Genomic DNA, 23,117 nt, shown 5'->3' on the forward strand with positions numbered 1-23,117 from the left:
TATTATTGCATGCATTTGGCCAGTCCTCTAACACTAATGCAGAAGCATAGTGGTGCTTATTTCTGCAGCAGCATTGATTGCATTATGTATAGAGCAATCTTCCTTGTTGTAGTGCCTTCCATTTGTTTTGGATTACAGATCCCATCATCACTAACCATTAGCTATACTGGCTAGGGCTATGAGAGTTGTAGTCCAAAATATCTGATGGGCACCAGGTTGGGGTAGGCTGTTATAGAAAGTGCATGTGAGATAATTTTGAAAAACACTCCTGCCTGTCATAATGTCTCTCTTCCTGGCCTCCCTAAGAATGCATCATGCATGTGCATTGCAAAATACTGCAACTGTCAGGGCCATGGCAGTCTTGAAATTTCATTTATCTGTATAGAAAATGATTTATGAGCTGCCCTTTGTTCTGAAATCACAGGCTGGCATTTTGGTTTGTAGGGAGGTTGGGCAATGACTTGCTAGTTTTCCAAGGTGGATTTCAGATCCAGCATCCCCCATCTGCAGTCTGAAGCAGTTGTTTTTGTTGTTTAGTCGTTTAGTCGTGTCCGACTCTTTGTGACCCCATGGACCAGAGCACGCCAGGCACTCCTGTCTTCCACAGCCTCCCACAATTTGGTCAAACTCATGTTAGTAGCTTCGAGAACATTGTCCAACCATCTCGTCCTCTGTCATCTGAAGCAGTACCGTGTCATAAAAGTTGTGTAGCATGGTTGTGCTGCAGGTTAGATTGTGTCTCGTGTTATGAAAGGGTAGTTGGAGGAGAAAGCTGATCTACCATTCATATTCAGGGCTGCTGCTTCCGCTACCTTTAAAGACATGGGTGTGTTCATGCAAGTCCTCCCTTATGTCTGGAGAACTCATGAAAATGTCATCTGCGGCCTGCAATGCCAGTGTCACTCTCCGAGATAATGAGCTTTAGAACAATTTCTGGAGTCTTGGTGAGCACAGATCTTGTCTCTTGGTAACTGTGTGGCGTAGTCATGGATCCAGTGCTAATCATCACCTTGGTAATGGTTTTCACCTTGGATAACAGAGGTTGAAAGATTAGGAAGCAGAACTCAATCCCTACTGTAGTTGTGTCCTCCTTGATTGAACCGCGGTGACGTCCAAGAGAAGAAAGGGAGACTTTGGAATGAATTGCTGGTTTAGTTTGTGGATAAGAGCCCCAGGTATGATGAATCTGTCTCACTCTTCTCCCCCACCCCACCCCTTTCCCAGCACTGAACATCCCCTCTGTTTTTTTTTTTTAAATATAATTTTTATTATGTTTTCCTTATTTCATTACATTTCAGTATGAAAAATTTCAGTATAAAAAAATCAAAAAAATCATAACTTAAAGCATTACTTAAGTAAAGCATCGACCTCCTTCCCTCCCTCTAACAGACTTCCATATCACTTTACCATTTTTTTCACATTCCTATATTCACTTGTTTACCTTATATAAATCTTTTAGCAATCACCTTCTTATAAGTAAATCAGCTCCTTAATTTCCCATTACCAAACATTTCAACTTAAACCTACAAACGTTTTCAACTGTTTACAATTTTCTTTCATATAAAGTAAAAATTTGCCCCAGTCCTTTTGAAACAATGAACATCCCCTCTGTTCAATGCCCCAAACATCCCCTGCCACACCCCTGTTCTCAGGTCACCTGTAGTCTTGACTAAGATGCAGAAATCCTTTAAAGGCTGGAAGTTCTTAGTACGGAAAGCAAAATTAGCTCTTATAAAAGGGGGGCATAAAATGGCCTCTTTTCCCAAGGACATTACATGATAAAAACAATTTTTAAATAGCTTCAAAATGGACGCTTCTGTTTACACTGCCCTTTTATGTGAGTGCTCATTAGATAGATGTCTTACTGGCTGCATACAGGCAAGCAGCAGCGGTCAAAGTGGTGTGTTGTGACGATGAGCACTCCATCCTTGATTTCTCTCAGAACCTATTTTCTCCCTCTGAGGTCCAGTGCGTCCTTCCACTTTCATTTTGCTTGGTCTCAGAATCCTCTCCCTCTCTCCTGTTGTGCCCTTCCAGTTCATCTTCAGTGATAACATTACAGCTGGTGATGCAGTATGAAAGCGACTTTGGTCGTAAGTGATGAATGTCTGACGATAACTTGCCATGACTTGCTGAAACTGGAAGGGGCAGCTGTGCCCCTGGACATAAACAGGTTCCCTGACACATTGATTTAGTTTCCAGATGTTACTTGTTTCAGTGATGCTGTAGCTAGATATAGCAAAGACAATCTGTGAGATTTGGTGGGGAGGAAGAGCTGCCTGTTTTCCTACAGTTCCTTTCAATGTTTTGCTCTACGCTGTACCAATCACATCTTTAGGCACAGTGAGGAGGGGCCTGCTGCAGACAGATATTTTGGGGTACCCTTTAAATGCCAACAAAACATTTATTTAGATTTTATTTTTTACCACTGTGGCAAAATGGTGGTTTGGAATTTCCGCCCTGGGTGCCAGAATGTCTTCTTGTTGCTCCGTCCAGTGCAGCAAAGATTCCTTCTGGCCCGTGCATTCTCTGTAATTTACATATATATGTGTTAATTAGGGCAAGGCAGAAAGCTGACTTCTGAATAAATTACACCAAGTATGGATGCTTTTAGCATGTTGTTGTTTAGTCGTTTAGTCGTGTCCGACTCTTCATGACCCCATGGACCAGAGCACGCCAGACACTCCTGTCTTCCACTGCCTCCCGCAGTTTGGTCAAACTCATGCTGGTAGCTTTGAGAACACTGTCCAACCATCTCGTCCTCTGTCGTCCCCTTCTCCTTGTGCCCTCCATCTTTCCCAACATCAGAGTCTTTTCCAGGGAGTCTTCTCTTATCATGAGGTGGCCAAAGTATTGGAGCCTCAGCTTCACGATCTGTCCTTCCAGTGAGCACTCAGGGCTGATTTCCTTCAGAATGGAGAGGTTTGATCTTCTTGCAGTCCATGGGACTCTCAAGAGTCCCCTCCAGCACCATAATCCAAAAGCATCAATTCTTCGGCGATCAGCCTTCTTAACTTATGCAAAATGGTAAAACTTGTGGAATAATTCTTCTGCTGCTAGATATGAGGATGAGTAAGTAGTTTTGCAGGAGCAGTGAAGCCCCTGTTGCCCAAACTCACTTGAAATTTCCATCAGCTGTAGTCTGGTTTCAGCTGGAGGCATATCTGTGCAGCCATAAAAGATAACTTTCAAAACAAATGAAAAGCGAGATGCTCAGGGAGATGAGTTCTACTGCACCCAAGACTACGTTCTTGAATGGGCCCATGCACATTCCTGAAATGATAATTGCTTTAACCACATACTCTTCATCTGTAGCTTTGAGAACTTAAGTTTGTGGAAACAAGGTGCATCTGAGGATTGAAAAGGGTGAGGCCAAGACTACAGAGGTCCCAAGGCAGGAAGAGGAGAAGACCTAAACCTGGGCTTGAAGATAGAGTAGGAGGAGAGAAGAAACTGGAGCAGTTTTTTCGTCTGCATTTCGGTAACATTGGACAGCCTTTTGAGTCAAGATGGCAGCCCAATCTGTTCCAGACGTCACTGGTTTGGACAGTGGAACCGGGCCTTATTTCCTCGGTTCGACCCACCTGGAGAAATCCAGGATTGTCATGAGGCAAGGTGTCTGACACTGAGCAGTAATTGATCATACACTGAGGTAATATTCATGATGTAAAATAGTATACCCCCCACCCATGGCTTTCATCTGTCAGCCTAATTCCTTCAAACTGCATGGGGAGGTCAGCACCATCTTGAACTAATAAAAATAAAAATAAATTATTATTTGTACCCTGCCCATCTGACTGGGTTGCTTGCCCCAGACACTCTGGGCAGCTTCCAGCATATTTAAAAACATACAGTGGTACCTTGGGTTAAGTACTTAATTCATTCCAGAGGTCCGTACCTAACCTGAAACTGTTCTTAACCTGAAGCACCACTTTAGCTAATAGGGCCTCCTGCTGCTGCCGCGCCGCTGTTCTCATCCTGAAGCAAAGTTCTTAACCTGAAGCACTATTTCTGGGTTAGCGGAGTCTATAAACTGAAGCGTATGTAACCCGAGGTACCACTGTATATTTAAATAGGTACACAATTATTTATAGCTTATGATCTTAGTAAAATCATTAACTGTGATTATGGTCGTTAATGAACACCTTTTGCTTTGGGCACCTCTGAAGCAGGTTTTTTATTTTGGTTCACTTTTTTGGCCAGGGGAGGTTGCAGGAGGAGGTGGAGGAGAGAAACCAAAGTCTCGTTGCACTTGTGGAGTTCCTGTTGTATAAGTGGGTGGGTAATATAATTGCATCTCTATCCTCTTTGCATTAATTTTATATTCCCCATAATTCATTTCTATCTTGTTTTCCACTCTCTGTACGGACATTCTTGCAGGACAGAAGCAGCTCAGCTGAAGAGTCTGATGACCTTGCTCAGTCATCAGCAATAAGTGCTTTCTAAATCAGTTACATAATACATTATCAACATTGGCAAAATTGCGTGGCCTGGCAATTACCTTAAGTCCAGCCTAGAGCTTTTCAAACAGCATTTTCCCTTGGGATAAGGCATTTTTGCATGCTGGGTTAAGTGGGTACAAGCAGTACGGTTTGAGGCAGCCTGATTGCCCTGCCTCTGTTTACTAGTTGTAAAATGTAATAATTTTGCAGTGCAATGTGTGTGTGGTGGAGAGGAGGGTCATAGTGGACTGTGTGCTCCATATAATGTGGTTGGCCTTAGTGCAGATATTCTGACCCACACCCAGAAAAGTCGATAGGGACTGAAATGCCTTTTAATATCATTGAGAAAGTACTGTGTCTGAGATGCTACAGAAGTCCTGTTTGTGGCGATGGATTTGCGATGAGTTCATTCACGCTGGTAAGACAGGTATTGAATATGGATGTACGAACTGGCTCAGTCACTGAAGTGGCTCGCCCGTTTTGTTTGTTTATAACTGGGTTTCCCAAGCTTTTGAGTTCATGGACCCCTTGATGAGTTGATAAAGTCATCCTTTACCCAGAATCTTAGGAATGCAAATGGAATAAAGTCTAGGAATATCAGCATATACCATATTTTCCCGTGTATAAGACGCCCCCTATTTTTGGGGACTCCAAATTAAGAAAATGGGGGGAAATTGCCCCACGTATAAGACGTCCCCCTTTTCTTAACATAATTTTTAAAGAAGAAAACCTAGTCTTATACTCAGAAAAATACGGTAATCAACATTTACTAATCTCCAGTTGACATCACTAGGAATCATAGAATGTTAAAAAAGTGAAATAGGGTAATAAAAAATAAAAGTGTACCTGTGTACACAATTTTTTAGCAGCAAAGCAGAATGGTCTGATGCGGTTGTTTTGTGGAATCATCTTATGAAATACAGAGGTTCCTCATTGAGAAGGAACTCTGTACATGCCCGAGGCTCATAATCTCTGATTAATTTTTTTGCAGTATACCTCGTAAACTTCTTTCCCACCCCTCAGCCCTTGTCAGCCCCAGATCTTTAATCATCCCCTGCACAGTCCTATCAACCCCAGGGGATCAGTATTGACCGCTTTTAGGAAACCCTGACTTACTGTAATATTTCTTTCTGTCCCCCGTTTCTTACGAGAGGCACAGCAATTTAAAAAGTCAATACAATCCCACATGCAAAAATAAAAGCAGTAAAACAATTTGGCGTCCCAGTGTTGAAAGAGAAGGGGGGAAAATCAGTCTGTACCTCTGGGTTCTTGGGGTGTTTTGGTGGGTGGGTGGGTTAGAAGGAGGCTATTTCTTGGCAATAGAAGAGTTCCTTCACTTTCTGTATTATCTCTCATTTTTATGAAACGGCTTGCCGTCAGGAGCTGGGGTTTCCAATTGTGTGTGACATGCCTCAGAAAGAATGTACTATCCAAACACAGAAGGGTTGCAAAAGGTCTAGTCGATGAAAAAAGCTGGAGGGATTTGTGTGTGTGTGTTTGTGTGTGTGTGTGTGTGCCACCTTCTCTCTTTCCTGCCCTGTCCCCCCGCTTTCCCTTAATGCAATGAGAGGAAAAGGAGCCAAGAGTTCCTTCTGGCAATGTGACCTTTCTTGACTTTGATCTGCAGAACATTTCTAATTCCTCTTGGACTCCACTGGGGCTTAATTCAGCAGAACAGGAAAATTGTTATTCCCCCCCCCCCTTAAAGGATGAGTTTATATAATGCTTGGCACTGATTACTCGGGCATGTGGTAGGCTTGATAATGTGATTGGGGGAATGGTCCACACAGAAACAAATAAGGGTGCTGCATGCTACTCAGAAATGTAATCATTGTGGTCGTCATCCCAGACGCCACTGCTGCTGCGGCTGTTATTAAACTCGTCTTAAATTGTATGTGGCGTCCGCCACCAGAACATAACATCATCCTCAGCATATAGGTCACTGACATGTCCAGATTCCCAGCTGAGAGGAGCGGCAGTATGAAAATCAAATAAGCAAACAAACTCTGGCCAAGGTGCCAAGTGTACTTTTCAGAATTGCAAGGGAAATAGAAGAAAAAATGCAAAAACATGGCGGCAGGAGAAGACTCTGCACCCGTTCTCTCTGCATACCACAGATTATATGTAACACTAATAGGTATAAACTATATTATGCCCAGGGATGTGGGTGGCGCTGTGGGTTAAACCACTGAGCCTCTTGGGCTTGCCGATCGGAAGGTTGGCGGTTCGAATCCCCACGACAGGGTGAGCTCCCATTGCTCGGTCCCTTTCCTGCCAACCTAGCAGTTCGAAAGCACCTCAAAGTGCAAGTAGATAAATAGGTACCGCTCTGGCGGGAAGGTAAACAGTGTTTCCGTGCGCTGCTCTGGTTCCACCAGAAGCGGTTTAGTCATGCTGGCCACATGACCCGGAAAAACTGTCTGCTGACAAATGTCGGCTCCCTTGGCCAGTACAGTGGTACCTCGGGTTACATACGCTTCAGGTTACATACGCTTCAGGTTACAGTCTCCGCTAACCCAGAAATAGTGCTTCAGGTTAAGAACTTTGCTTCAGGATGAGAACAGAAATCGTGCTCCGGCGGTGAGGCGGCAGCAGGAAGCCCCATTAGCTAAAGTGGTGCTTCAGGTTAAGAACAGTTTCAGGTTAAGAACGGACCTCCGGAACGAATTAAGTACTTAACCCAAGGTACCACTGTAAAGCGAGATGAGCGCCACAACCCCAGAGTCGATCGCAACTGGACTTAACTGTCAGGGGTCGTTTACCTTTATATTATGCGTAATAAAGTAGGCAGGTTTATGAGTATTCTGTGCTGCAAATATAAAAATCCCTCAAATTAAAAATGGATTTCTGTGGTCTGTGCGAATTGGGAGTGGGAAAGCTGCACCCCTCCAGATGTTGAGCTGCAACTCCCATCAGCCTCAGCCAGCATGAGGCAACATCTGGAGTGCCACAGGTTCCTCACCCTCAGTATAAATGACGCAGATTGAGCAGATTCGCACTATTGATTTTGCTTAATTTATTATGCCTTTTTAAACTTGTTTGCGGAAATGAATTAATATATTATTCTGCTTCTGCAAGTAGGGATGAGGGTGAGTCTACTACATTAACTACAGGAAATCTTGCTCAGAGAAACGGAGGATAATCACAAACCACCACCACCACCCTTTCATAGGACCATTTGTTATTCTCCAAGCTGTTAGTGGAGGAGTGTAGGGATATCGCGGAGTGGACAGTGAGGTCCGGAGGGAGCGCACACTCCACCAGCAGGCAGCCACAGTCTGCCTGCACGCGTGACCTTGGGGTGCAGGGAAGACTCCCCCTCAGACAAGCCACGGCTGTCGGAACATCATCCCCTATGTCTGACCTTTTGCGGTCTCAGCAGTCAGCGGTGTCCTGTCTGTAACCTTTTGTCCCTGAGACCTTTGTCTCCTTTGTCATACACTGTGCAAGGGGAAAATGACGCTGTGGAAAACAGGTGCCAAAATAGCTTTGTACCACCCCACGATCTAGGGACAGAAGATGTGTAAAGGTCACAGCCCAAAATGTATCCGCCTAGCTTGCATATTTGTCTCAATAAAAGGAGGCGCCGCAGGAATGGCAGTAGCTCGCTTGCTTCAGACCACCTGTGCGCAGCTCACATCATGATCAACACCTGTCTTGGGCCTTCACTTCAGAGGAGAATATCAGAGGCTTGGGAGAGTGGGCTGGTAAATTAAATTCCACTTTTGGGAGGGGAGACATACCTTTTGACAAAGTGGCCAGGGGGTGGGGCAGCCATCTCTTCCCCCCCCCAAATGCAATATCCTCACCTACCATTGTTCCCATTGTCCCACATTTTTGAAAGAAAGGCAGCCAGGTTACTGAGTACAGTCAATCAGCTGCTTGAAGCTGCAGTTTACTTTTCTTTTAATTAAGAGGGAGACAGAGCTCAGAGGACCCTTGATCATCTTGTCAAAACACAAGCCTCACCCCACCCAAAGTGATGTGACCTTCCCTACCCTGAGATTAATATGACCTTTGGGAAGGTTGTGTGTGTGCATGCGTGCGCAATCATAGAATTGTAGAGTTGGAAGCGACCACTTTCAAGCATATCTTTACATTTGCAAGGACTGGGAATTTGGGGTGTTGTTGTTTTTAATGAAAGCTGAGTGTCGCGAGAAGCCAAGTTGTGCACCCAGTACTATTTTTTGTGCTCCCCCCCCCCCTTTGCATTCCTGTGGGATCTTACCATCTCACACACAGCCCTGAACTCAGGCAACGTAGAGACTTCAGCGATTTTTAAAATTTCTGTCGGCTTGTCGCTTCTCTGGGCTTCTTTGCAAGGCCAGCTTATGCCAGTAACATGAGCAAGAACAAAAGAGAGGCTGCAAATGCAGAAGAGGGAGAGCAAGCCAGAGCTCCCCAGTAGGAAAGACAGATAATAAGTTCCAATGGTGACTGTTGCATGTGGGGAAAGTTGTGGCCACATACCATGTTAATATCTATGACTTGCCACAACTGTCCCCACCCGTTTTCTTTTGAGCCTTGGTCTCAACTAGGGTGTCAGCTTGCCAGCTGCATGCGTTGCTGCACTTAGCAGAGAAACACTCCCGGCAGCCAGCCATAAATTCCTTTCTTTATTTCTTTTTTTTTTTGGAAAATGTTTATTAAGATTTTACAAAACATATATCACATATAACAAAACGAGAACATCAACAACAAACAAAAAATACACACTTAACAAGAAAAAGAAAAGAAGAAAAAAAAGAGAAAAATTCCACTTTTTAAATTTCAAAAATCCATATCCCTCTTTCCTGACCTCCTCACATCCCCCTTTTTTGTATTCCTCTTTATTCCGTCAAATTCAGCAAATTCTAACCCTTTTTCCAAACTCGTTTATAATTATATATTTCCAGTTATTATGTCTCTAATTTCCCTTATCTTGAACCCTTATACCACCTTGTATACTTTGACATAATATTATTCTAGTCATACCCCCCTTCTCCTTTTTAAGATTTTTCTTTTCATAACTCTCTTAACCATATCCCAAATGCCATGTTATCTTCACATCCCACATCATTTTAACACTCAAACATTTTACAATATTTTTGTAGATAGTTCTTAAACTTTTTCCAATCCTCTTCCATCAATTCTTCTCCCTGGCCACGGATTCTGCCAGTCATTTCTGCCATCTCCATGTAGTCAATCACTTGCATCTGCCATTCTTCCACGGTGGGTAGATCTTGTGTCTTCCAATACTTGGCGAGCAGTATTCTTGCTGCTGTTGTTGCATACATAAAAAATGTTCAATTCCTTTCTTTATTTCTTTCCTACAAGATTACATGCAGAATAAACAAAGCGACCCGTCTCTCATGACGCGTTGCTCTAACTACTTTCTCTTTTCCCTCTCCCTCGAGACCAACAGAGTCAACGGCTCAGCCCCTTCCGTTTCCCCCTGGGACGTGGATCCCCCTCTCTCTGAAGCACCCCTTCCTCCCCAGACTCACTATCCTCTTCTCTGTCTTCTGAGGAGGACTCAGTACTGAGCAGTGGAGATCGTTACCTGTATCCTCTAATTCTTTCCTCCCTCGCTGCCTGCAGTTCCCTGACATAGGGCCAGAGCCTTTTCAGTACTGGCCCCAACTTGGTGGAACGCTCTGTCACAAGAGACTAGGGCCCTGCAGGACATGACATCTTTCCGCAGGGCCTGCAAGACAGAGCTGTTCCACCTGGCCTTTGGTTTGGACTCAGTTTGACCCTTATGTTTACCTCCCCTTATGGTTTTGATCTATGGGCTACATTTAAAATGAGGCTGCATTTTAAATTGCATTTTTAACCTGTATTTTAAATTGTCCCCCCACCCCTTATGGTTTTATTGTAATTTTACTGGTGTTAGCCGCCCTGAGCCCGGCTCTGGCCGGGGAGGGCGGGGTATAAATAAATTATTATTATTATTATTATTATTATTATTATTATTATTATTATTAAGTGTAACATGCTCCTTTAGGATTGCATGTGCTTGCCATTTTAAGGACAAATGCTCCTCATCGAACTCTTTACTCTCGCCTATTCATGGGGACTCCAAACTGCAGGCTGTGTCTACAACCTGTTAACGTTCATATTGCCTTGGATAAGCATGTCCTTTTTATGAGGTGGGGGTGTGGGGCTGGGAATTATTCAGAAGTGGCGAAATGCAATAACAAACCCTACATAAAGCTAGTTATTGCTTCATGAAACAAAATGTCACAGTAGTCTCAACAAATTAGTAATTAACTCCTGGAGGGAAAATTCAGTGGAAGAATTTTCCATCCTTTGAAATCTTTAAATTGCTGTTTGTGTTCTTCAATTAAAAAAAAAGTTTCCACAGCCTGGAAGTTGTGGGGCTGGGTGCAGGAATTGCTGCGGATGTTGTTCTGGCCTGTTTAGCACAGAACATCAGATGAAATTGTGTGAACGGCAACTTCCATCCTTTAAACTAAAGAATCTTCAAACTCTGAATATTGCTGTCTTTATTGATTTCTTTCCTGGGGGAATAAGGGAGGATGATTCCCCCCCCCTTCTTGTAACAGTGCCATTTAATGCTATTGTGTCCCACCCTTCCTCTAACAAACACAACAGTGTACATGGCATGTTCTCCCCCCCACCCAACATCCCACTCCTCACTTACACCCATGGCACTCTGTGATGTAAGTTAGTCAGAGAGACATTGACTGACCCCAAAAACATCAAGTGAGATTCATGGTCAAAGCTGGGATTTGAACTTGAGTCTCCCCCACTTGACGTCTGACACATTAATTTGTATTCCCTTCTCCCTTCATAGTATTCACCAATATGGTACTTCAGGTTGTAAGCTCATTAGGTCATAGAATCATGTTGTTGTTGTTTAGTCGTTTAGTCGTGTCCGACTCTTTGTGACCCCCTGGACCAGAGCACGCCAGGCACTCCTGTCTTCCACTGCCTCCCGCAGTTTGGTCAGACTCATGTTTGTAGCTTCGAGAACACTGTCCAACCATCTCGTCCTCTGTCGTCCCCTTCTCCTTGTGCCCTCCATCTTTCCCAACATCAGGGTCTTTTCCAGGGAGTCTTCTCTTCTCATGAGGTGGCCAAAGTATTGGAGCCTCAGCTTCACGATCTGTCCTTCCAGTGAGCACTCAGGGCTGATTTCCTTAAGAATGGAGAGGTTTGATCTTCTTGCAGTCCATGGGACTCTCAAGAGTCTCCTCCAGCACCAGAATTCAAAAGCATCAATTCTTCGGCGATCAGCCTTCTTTATGGTCCAGCTCTCACTTCCATAGAATCATAGAACTGTAGAATTGGAAGAGAGCACAAGGGTCATCTTGTCCAACCCCCTACAATGCAGGAAACGTTTGCCCAACATGGGATTCGAACCCATAACTCTGAGCTATTGGGTCATAATCCCCCTTTTTCTTTGCTGGCGTTATTCTATAAAGTGCCATGTACACTTGGAAACATTGTACACATACTGTATTCTGATGTTATTGTTAGCTGATCTAAATGTTGACTCATTATCAACTAATAAGACTAATTGGCTACTGTATTTTTTATATAACATTATTTGAAATACATTTGAAAGACCTGAAGAGTTGTTGTGTTAATTCTGTCCTCTTCCTGTGCCCTCCGGAGCAGATTTTGAGGGTGTACAGGTAACAACAGTGTTGGATGCAACCCAAAGAAACTAAAGAAACTCCAGAGGAGAACTGATACAACAAAAGATTTGGAATGCATTAATGAGAGCCTACAGTTGTTGGGGGTATTTAGATCAAGACCTTGAATTATTAAATATCTAAAGGAGGGAAATGTCAGCATCTGGATACCAGGCCTACCTGGGAAAACCTCCTCATCAACAATCACCTCTTCTGTCTGCATTTGCTCACCTATCCCGTTACCATAGTCTCTCTCATTTATTTTCCCCTCTTGTTATCTTCCCACACCGTTGAAAGGTGCTCAACAGCTCCTTAGAAACAGGCAACTGCCTTTTTTTATTTACTCTGTGTTTGCACTGAAGAAACAATAATTTGAGGAGGAGAAATGGTTGCAAGCCATTAGCACAGAAAGGTCTGGGCTGAAAATAGATAATTTCCTAGGGGAAATTACAAATGTCTGATCCCTAGAAGAATTTAGGAAAAGTGCTTGCATCCAAAGGCATGTGCAATTGCAGAGGGTCTCTGGAGGGCCTCTCTCACTTTCCACGGCTCTCTTCCGAGGCCGTTGAGAAGGAAGACTGAATTCAGTGCACACCTGCACTGGAACATACCTAGGCAGGGGTTTAAAGTGTGACTGTGTGCCTGGCTCTTACCAAGTCTGCTCATGGCAGGTATAGTTTAATTCATTTATTAAAGCCTTCATTGAGCCAGAGCCCATCTACCCCTAAATCCTAATGGCAATCTCTCTTTTTCTCTGTAGCCTTTCTTTCATAAGACTCTGGGAGTGCATGCATTAAATGTTCCGATTCTAGATAAAGATCTCTAGAGTCCGTCTGTCTGGCAGTGCAGGTGATTGGAACGGGGAAGCGATGACAGCTGCTTCCTTTTGTCTTGCTTCCTTCAGACGTTCAGTTTGTCAATACGATAATTGTGTCGGGTGGCATTTTTGCATTACGCTACTTCTCTTCAAAAGAGGGACGCGGGTGACACTAGCAACCTCGTACCTGGAATTGCTCAGGAATTTTAAGAAAGCAAAAAATCAGTGCAGTTTTGAAAGGTCCAGTCCACAATCTTTATTCAAAATGGTGTCCAATTATATCCAAAGAGGCAGAAATGTGCTCCTTGAGCTCAGGAACCATGATGCAAAATTTGGTTGGCAGTATTTAAAGGCATGTCCAGATGCATAGCAAACAAACAGCTTTCCTAAATACTTTCCTAAAAACCTTCATGTATAACCAGGCCTCTGTCCTTTAACTGTCTGTGGCCTTCTAGAAGTGGGCGGGATGTTTTAATGTATTTCTCTTTCCTCTTGGTTTTTTAATGAATCTATGTAGGGTCTGGGACGCGGGTGGCGCTGTGGGTTAAACCACAGAGCCTAGAACTTGCCGATCAGAAGGTTGGCGGTTCGAATCCCCGCGACGTGGTGAGCTCCCATTGCTCAGTCCCTGCTCCTGCCAACCTAGCAGTTCGAAAGCACATCAAAGTGCAAGTAGATAAATAGGCACCGCTCTGGTGGGAAGGTAAACGGCGTTTCCGTGCGCTGCTCTGGTTCGCCAGAAGCGGCTTAGTCATTCTGGCCGCATGACCTGGAAGATGTATGCCGGCTCCCTTGGCCAATAAAGCGAGATGAGCGCCGCAACCCCAGAGTCGGCCACAACTGGACCTAATGGTCAGGGGTACCTTTACCTTTACCTTACTTCTCTTCAAGCAGTTAATGATCGCTTGAGTTGTGTTTTCCTTATCCATGCTTGGGAACTTACCTTTCTTGTGACTCGAGACCTGAAGCAAGATGTGTCGTGGCTGTCTTAACACCCTCTACCTTGTTTTCCGCAGGAGAATTGCTGAGTCAGCCCAGGCCAGAGGGAGTGACTGAGATCATCTGTCCGAAGAACGGTAACGAGCGAGTGAATGTGGCTCTGGTTTACCCCCCTACGCCGACAGTGATCAGCCCTTGTTCCAAGTAACTTCTGGAAGACACCTGCCTTTGCCCCCATATAAGGACACACCAAACACCCCTTAATCGAACAAGCCCTTCCTAAGCATTTTTGGAAATGTACAGCCCAGAGATGTTTCTGATTACTGGTGGGACCTGGACAACACAGCTTGGGAAATAAAGGTACAGCTATGTTGTTTTCCTTTAGTGAATGGGAAGGTATTTGCAGTGTGGGGTTTTTAGGCTAGATTGCTACAGCAAAGCTGAATTTTGGTGGAGGGTGAGTATTTTACGAGGGTTCCTTGTTTTGCTTATTTATTTATGTTGCAGAATTTACACCTTAAAAGCTTCCGTTTGTCTGTGTTTTTGAAATCCACTTGCAACTCCTGTTCTGGGCAAACATCAACCACGGCAGAAAAAAAGCCTCACTAAGGAACATCTCGCAGTTAGCGGCACATGGTTTATTTTTGCATGAGAACCAGCGCCCACACTGCTCTGCTGACATGTGCATGAAAGAACTATGTCAGTAATACACAGAGCAGACGAGTAGCGTCCAGTTTAGATTTGGGATTAAGCAAGTTGCTGTTCTGCAAACGGTTTCGAAATATCCTCCAAAGCAAACGTAGGTTTGTTTGCTTCAGCTGCTCATTTATAATAAATGTTTGTTCAATCCCATAACGTACCAGGACTTATAAAACTATTAAAGCCATTATTAAATAAATTATGAAGCCATTGTTAAGTAAATAATAAATTTGGTAATTGCCTAACACAGAGCTGTCTCTAGGTGACTTACATTCAGTTTTAACTGTCAATAAGTCCGAAGATCCTACTAGTGTCCTGTGTTTTCGATGCACTAACCCATAAAATCCTCCTAATAAAATTATCTATGAATTTAAAAAATAATGCTGCAACTTGATGTTTGATCATTATTCAAATTGCAACATTATGGGATGGCTTTGTGCATATTTAGATTTTAATAAGCTTAAGTAACGTTGGGTTTTAATAAAATCAACCAATACATTGTCCTGTTATTCTCCGCTGAGATTCACGGTAGATTTGCCTGTCAAATACATTTTGACACTAGCAACCTCGTACCTGGAATTGCTCAGGAATTTTAAGAAAGCAAAAAATCAGTGCAGTTTTGAAAGGCCCAGTCCACAATCTTTATTCAAAATGGTGTCCAATTATATCCAAAGAGGCAGAAATGTGCTCCTTGAGGTCAGGAACCATGATGCAAAATTTGGTTGGCAGTATCTAAAGGCATGGACGCGGGTGGTGCTGTGGGTAAAAGCCTCAGCGCCTAGGACTTGCCGATCGAAAGGTCGGTGGTTCGAATCCCCGCGGCGGGGTGAGCTCCCGTCGCTCGGTCCCAGCGCCTGCCAACCTAGCAGTTCGAAAGCACCCCCGGGTGCAAGTAGATAAATAGGGACCGCTTACTAGCGGGAAGGTAAACGGCGTTCCATGTGCTGCGCTGGCTCGCCAGATGCAGCTTGTCACACTGGCCACGTGACCCGGAAGTGTCTTCGGACAGCGCTGGCTCCCGGCCTCTAGAGTGAGATGAGCGCACAACCCTAGAGCCTGGCAAGACTGGCCCGTGCGGGCAGGGGTACCTTTACCTTTTTATCTAAAGGCATGTCCAGATGCACAGCAAACAAACAGCTTTCCTAAATACTTTCCTAAAAACCTTCTTGTATAACCAGGCCTCTGTCCTTTAACTGTGGCCTTCTAGAAGTGGGTGAGGTGTTTTTAATGTATTTCTCTTTCCTCCTGGTTTTTTTAATGAATCTATGTAGGGTCTATTATCTGTCTGTCTGGCTGTAAGTCGCTTTGGGTTGCCCCGGGCTAGATAAAGCAACAAACAAGCAAGCAAGCAAACAAACAAACAAACAAACAAACTAGAAGATGATAGACATGTACAGATGCAGGATAAGTATATTATGGTACAGAGAAGGTGGATCCTTAGCGCCATGAACCTTGAGACTTTCTGTTTTGTCTTCTTCAAACATGCAGATTAATGGGAGCAGGTGTGCTGGAAGGCTATGCGCTGGGGTGGACACAAATCTGTAGCCTGCCTGAATTGATCCTTACCATCGGCTGGGGTTGGAGTGGTGTGTTTCCAAGAACTTTGTCCAGAGGCTTATTGAAGCAAGAAACACAGCAAAACATCCTCATCCTGTGCTGCTTTTGGAACTTTTATACACGACAGTCTGAAAACTCTGGGTGGTTTTAATTGCTTCGTAAGCACGGAAACGAGAGCATTGTTGACTGACGGCGATACGCTGGGATTGAGAACTCTGTGGACCTGTCTTGTGCACTTGTTTGGACCCATTGGTGAATGTAAGGTTGTTCTCGGTGTGGTCACTGTTCAGCTGTAGCTGAAAGATATATCTGCTGAAAAGGCACTGTTGGTAACTCGGGTAAGTTTTGACTTTGTCATTGTGTTCCTCAGGGCTTACTCTGGGTTTGCAAGGGCAAGGCACCTGCAGTTGGCCTTTTCTGCAGGGAAGGGACCTGCCATTCTTGCAGTGAAAATATCCTTAGTTTCTCTGCTAATCTCTTGATTGCCATTAAAGCAATATGAAAGATGACTTAAGCAGTGGTGGTGTAGCGTGGGTTTCCAGTGCCCGGGGCCACACAGAGTGGGTTTGGGAGGGAGGGAAGTGGACAGAGTATGCATGCATATTCAACTGCCTAACAAGGCCACTCAGGAGATTAGAGCCACAGAGATAAGAAAAGAAGAGTCATTCCTCTTGTCTGGAGAGGTCACTTCCTGGTTCACACGGAGAAGCTGTTTTCAACACAGCCCAGGAATGGAAGCGAACAGCTGTATGGAGACAGCACTGGGGGTTGAAATTTTGCACCCCTAACAATTTTGCGCCTGGGACAACTGTCCCTCTGCCCCCCCCCCACAATGCCACTGGGTTTAAGGGTTGCTCTTTGTTTCCAGGGCAAGTTTACATACAACATAGAAAGATCACTTGTTTATTTGCGTGTGTGAGCTCTTGGAGATAATAATTGCAGGTAGAAATTGTCATGTTACCATTGTCAACTCTAAACAGTACTTTTCAGTGGAAATAGTCCATTCAGGATTTTAACTAAAGAGTCATGTAAGAGTCCAGGTGATAATACGTGGATGTGTGAACAAACCTGAGATAAAATATTCTGTCGGATAATGATTGGGGTCCAAAATAACCACAATATACTGTATTTTTCACCCAATAGGGAGCACCGGCCCATAGGGCGCACCTAGTTTTTTTGGGGGGGGAATAAAGGGGGGAAAATTATTCCCCCCCCCGGCAAGCTTTCCCCTTGACCCCAGCCCCCAGAACAGGCTGCTATCCGCAAGCCTTGGGACTCCTGCGGGAACTCCCGCGGTCTCCCCAGGCTTGCGGATATCTGCCTGAAGCTCGGGGCACGCTCCGCTGCGCTCCCTTGGTTTCGGGCTGCTGGCTGCTGCCCGCCAGCCTTGTGAGCCCGGCGGCAACTCCCGCCGGGCTCCCAAGGCTTGCGGATAGCTTCCTGAAGCCTGGAGAGTGAGAGGGGTCGGTGCGCACCGACCCCTCTCGCTCTCCAGGCTTCAGCGAAAGCCTGCATTCGCCCCATAGGACGCACACACATTTCCCCTTCACTTTTGGAGGGGGAAAAGTGTGTCATATAGGGCGAAAAATACGGTAACTGGCTCTGGCTTTTCAGTTAATTTTTCTCTCTAGTAATGTTAGTGATTGCTTTCTTTATTTTGCTCACAAGCTCTTGGTATTTCCTTGAGGAATACCTTTGGCTGGTTATAACATTTATTCCTTGGCAAATTGTACAGTTAGGGATAACATTGATTATTATAGTAACTCTTTAAGTAGCAGCAGAACAAAAAATCTGTTCCCAAATTAACCTTCCTTAGCAAAATTAAACGATTGTCTTTTGTTTTGATATTGTCATGGCTTGCTGCTTATTACAAATATATTACTGGCTGAGGTAAAAGGGAGAAATGCATAGACATTTCTTTCCATAAAACAGTTCAATTTGGGTCACAGTTTGATTAAAAATTTCTCCTTTTTATTTCAAAATAGACAGAAAACCAACATATTGTTGAATGCCACATCCTCCATCTCACAGATTCCAGCATTTTAGTTGTTTAATTGTCTGCCTTCCAATGACCGGCTGCTTAGGTCATCAATTTAATAATAATACTATGTAAAAGGTAGTGCACAAAAATTAAAAACAAAAAGCAAGCCCTGCCCACAAACTTACAATCTAGTACATTTAACTAATTTTGTATACTACTGAAACTTCACTAAGTGCTTTTTGAGATAATGAAGTAAAAAAAAGTAGAATTAAAGAAGCAAAAGCTATTAAGTGTTGAAAAGAAAGAGCATCTGTATGACAGCAATGCCAAAAGCAAAATGACCTCTGCACAATGTTCCATCCATTTAAAATGTGCCGCCCCTTTCGCTTAAAATTGCCACCTACTAATTAAAGCATTTGTTGATTAAGTGAGATGGATACAACTTTACAACCCTACACATAATAATTCCTAATTATTATCTGAAAGTTAGACGCTGGCTTTATAACCAGTACAATTGAGGGCGGGGAAATGACTGCGGTGGAGAAAAATTCATTACTGTGTAATGAAATTGCTCACATGAAAGGAAAGCAAAAACGTCAGCTAAGTCTACTCAGCCTTTTTGTTCTGCGTTTGTGTGCAGATACTTATCTGGCTAGTTTAGCTGCAAGCTTAGTTTGTCTTGTTAGCCTGGTATAGGTCTGGGTTCTGCTCAGGCTTGGGGATCATGAACCTTTGTTGTCTGCAGACAGAAGTGGATCTCTTTTGTCCTCGAGAATAATTTCAATGTTTCGTATATCCTGGCTTCGTTTGTGGGGAGGGCGGTGGAGCTGGCAGGTGAGTTGGGGAGAAAATTCTCACTAATAAATGCTTGACATCAATTCACCAAAACGCAACAAATGCAGATTTTCCTGCTTAGTTTTGCATGTTGAAGAATAACCGTGTCCTTTCTCTAAGCATGTACTTGCACATACTGATGTGGTTCTCAACCATAACAATGGTAAAATTGCACCCTGCCCTTCTGCCTTTAAAAAGGTTCTCTTTCCACTGATAAATTTTTATTGATATTACATATATATACATATAGACATATACAAAATCCATTACATAACTTGCACATATTATATCCATTCCAAAAATCATAAGTATAATACAAAATTGTTTTAGGCTCTGCCAAGCCTTGGACTTCCCTCCACTCCTTTGGTAAATATCAGATAGGTTTTACAGTCATGTATTTTATCCCTTTTACTTCCTAATCACTTACTATTAGAGTTATTTCAACCCCGCCAGTGTCGTCTGAAATTTAGTTCCAATATACGTCAAATATTTATTCCAGTTATCATGAAATTTCTGTTCGTCTTGATCCCTTAATCTTCCTGTTATTCTAGCAAGCTCGGCATAATTTATCACTGTGACCTGCCAATCACTTATATTGGGTATAACCTCCATTTTCCAATTTTGTGCTAACATGATTCTTGCAGCTGTTGTGGCATATAGAAATAATATCTTATCTTCATTTTTAATTTCTTTACCCATCATTCCTAGCAGAAAAGCTTCAGGCTTTTGGGGAAAAGTATATTTAAATTTTTTTTAAAGTTCGTTGTAAATCGATTCCCAAAAGCCTTTCACTTTGCTGCATGACCACCACACGTGGCAGAAGTCACCATCTGCCTTAAAAAGGTTCTACGGTAGATTAAAGTGCATATAAAACCACACAAGCGTAATCGGCTAAATCCAATCAAATATAAAACCAACACACTAATATCACATAGCAGCAAGAAGAAGAAGAAAGTAATATTTGTATATAAATTGCATCCCTCCCTCCTTCATAAATTATTTGGAACAGAAATACTTACCGTATTTTTTGCTCTCTAAGACACACTTTTTCCCTCCTAAAAAGTAAGGTGAAACGTGTGTGCGTCTTATGGAGCGAATGCAGGCTACGCAGCTATCCCAGAAGCCAGAACAGCAAGAGGGATTGCTGCTTTCACTGCGCAAGAAGAGTTTTCCGTTTTTCGAGGTGCTTTGCCAGACGAATTTCCCTATGGGCTTGCTTCGCAAGAAGAAAGCCCATAGGGAAATCTGCTTTCACTGCGCAGCGATTGCTGCTTTCACTGCGCAGCGATCCCTCTTGCTGTTCTGGCTTCTGAGATTCAGAATATATTTTTTCTTGTTTTCCTCCTCCAAAAACTAGGTGCGTCTTATAGAGCGAAAAATACGGTACTTAAATTGATTTCCTGAAGCAGAGGGAAATGGGTGACAGGAGAGCAGGGCTGGGAGATCTTTGGCCCACTAGATATTTGCTGAACTGCAACTCCCATTAGTTCCAGCAAGCATGGCAAATGGGCGGGGAAGATGGGAGTTGTAGTTCAGGAACATTTGGAGCACCACAGGCTCCCCATATCTGCCGATACATGACGGTTGGGTGGTCATCTGTCATGTGTGATCTAGTTGAGATTCCTTCATTGCAGGGGGTTGGACTAGATGACCCTCGGGACCCCTTCCAACTCTACGATCTGGTGAGCAGGAGTGGGGACAAATCTGTATCCCAGTTTCTGAGCTTCAGCTAGCCACAAACTACATGCTTCATATTCAAGTATCTTCAACTGTATGAACAGTCTTTTCCCCTATTAAAAAACACGCTCCTGTCTTCAGTTTAATCTGAAGGGAACAATCTCTTCCTGCACAAATTATGTTTGCTTTGGAGGCGAATTTGAAGGCTGGCTTCCATCTGCTTGCTGTCTTCAATGTGTTGGAGGCAGCAGGGAGGGAGGGAGTTGAGTAAATCTCAGCAAGGCAGAGTTATAACACCACAAAATCTGGATAAGAAGGTCTGGATCAGGGATCAGCTGGATATTGATTATAAGCTCCTAAATGCCCCTTGAGCTTCTTTGGAGAAAGGAAAAGGCTTGCTATGGAATGTAGGCTAGTTGCTCTGCAGACAAGAAGCGTTCTTCTTTCCTCCTGTTGGTTAGGTTCTGTTTGGCCGTCCTTTAGAGGCCTGGGGAGCAAACGATTACTTCTTCTCTTTTTGCTGCTTCGCTAAGAATAGTCTTTATTGGGTCCTCCGTCAGTTTTGTTCGGAACTTCCTTGAGTCAGCAGCTCAGCACTAACAAGACTGCTGAGCTATGTGGAAATCCAGGAAACATTGGTTACCAAGATAGCAGAAACTAGATATGCCAGTGGTTTACTAAAGGACTTGGTCATCCCAGGCCTGGCAGAGAATGCATCGCTATCTACCAGCGGCAAGTGAGCTGCACGCCAGCTACTGATAACCAGCCACAAACAGGCGGAAGAGTATTACAGGGCTTATTTTAAAACTCAAGATGGTCAACCCTACGCACCCTTAGCTGAGACTGCAACTGGGATCTGTGAGCATTATCTGAGAATGCTAAAAACAAAAAAGTGGTTTTGGAGAGGGGTGTGTGTGTGTGTGTGTTGAATTGGTTTTACATCTCCTTAACACTGTTTTATAGGAACTGTAGTAGGGGTGCTTGCCTAAGTCTTCCTGGTAACTTCCCAAGTTTGTACAAATGGGGACATTAGCCTTGTGTGATGGATAGATCCCCTAAGTTCTTTGAGAAATATAATGTGAGAAGTTTTGCTCTTCAAAGGCAATGCTCTGCTTATGACAATCAGAGCCGTCTTTCCCATAGGGCTTAGTGGTGCGTTGCGCCAGGGCGCCGGCCTCTCAGAGGCGCCCCAGCAAGTGGGGGAGCTGCGTGGCTTTGCCGCCGACCTCCCTTTCCCTGCATGCCTGCCAGCTGCGCCCCGCCAACCATAAGGCTGGTGGGCGCGCAGCTTCCCTGCCAATCCTCTGCGAGGATCGCTCTCCTCCCGAGGAGGCTTGGGAGGGGCGCAACTTCACTCCCAAGCCTCTGTGGGGATCACTCTCCCACAGCGGCATGGGGGAGAGTTGCGGGGCCCGCCCATGGCTGGCAGTGCGCAGCTACGGCCACCCCAACCATATCTGTGGTAATTTGGGGGCTCTGGGCTGATATTTGCACCCCGGCGCCACATCTGCTAAAGACAGCCCTGGTGACAATTATGAATATGTGGAATGTTTATGACTTGCTTCTTGTATATAAACTTCCTCTTGTTCTTTCTTTTAGTTTCCCCATAGGAAGAAATTAATAATTCTGTGGCTGTAATGTGCTGTGGAAAAGGACGCAAAATCAAAACTGGAAAATACCTCTTCAGGTGGATGCTTTCCCAGGGACTGAGCATATAACTTAACCCCAGAAGTGAAATGGTTTTTAAAGTAATATATTACGTTGCAGATGAATGGTGGACTAAAGGATTCATCACTCGACCCTCAGCCTCAGGATCATTCTCTAGCAAAGAGCTGCTTGCCAACAGAGTAGGATGAAAAACTTCTCAGGGATTATGTTCAATGTGCAGTTTAAAAGCCGCAGCTGCCATTGACGACAGCAGTATCGGGGGCACTCTGTTTCCAAGTCTGTCAAATGTGAAGGAGGATCACTGCTGAAGTTCACTGCTGTTCAGCAATTTGTTTGTGTGTGTTTTTTTAAGTGTTAATCTTTATTTTTCTAAGTTTTTAATTATCTATGCAGTTTAGAATTAATTTGACACTGGGTACAAAGGTCAGCATGGAGATTGTGCTAAATCAGTTGCTGGGTTCTGGATGTGATGTCAAAACAATGCATGCAGGTATCTATTGTTTAAACACCTGGTTTGTGCACATACATACACATCACGCACACACACGCACACACACAGATACACACACACACAATCTTCAATTTCACTGCAGTTTCATGGTAAAATCCACCTAAATAAACACTAGCACAGATTCTTCTGAGAATGCCTCTGCCTCCACACAACAGTTGAAGTAGTACTTGAAAGAAGCAAATGTGGTTTTGAGTTTTCTCCCTCTTGCGAGTGGAACATGTCAACGTGGTGGAGAAGGGGAAGACAGCTTTAGTTAAACTTTATTTCTGGAGTGTCCAGTTGAGTGGACAGCCGTGTAGTAAGCCAGGAATCCTTCATCCCTAAACAATGCCAAGAATAATTGACCAGG

At 43.9% G+C, this 23,117-nt stretch overlaps 1 protein-coding gene across 1 annotated transcript in view; it reads left to right on the forward strand.

The window, feature by feature from the left end:
* The window catches only part of MFHAS1 (multifunctional ROCO family signaling regulator 1), a 53,551-nt gene extending 30,434 nt beyond the window's left edge, over positions 1-23,117 (forward strand). Inside the window, exons 2-4 of the mRNA XM_053370927.1 lie at positions 13,919-14,201; positions 16,029-16,435; positions 22,189-23,117. Of these exons, the coding sequence (XP_053226902.1) occupies positions 13,919-14,049 (131 nt within the window). The 3' untranslated portion in view covers positions 14,050-14,201; positions 16,029-16,435; positions 22,189-23,117. The remainder of the gene's footprint in view (positions 1-13,918; positions 14,202-16,028; positions 16,436-22,188) is intronic.

Source organism: Podarcis raffonei, chromosome 17 (genome assembly GCF_027172205.1).
Source record: "Podarcis raffonei isolate rPodRaf1 chromosome 17, rPodRaf1.pri, whole genome shotgun sequence".
NCBI classification, from domain to species: domain Eukaryota; kingdom Metazoa; phylum Chordata; class Lepidosauria; order Squamata; family Lacertidae; genus Podarcis; species Podarcis raffonei.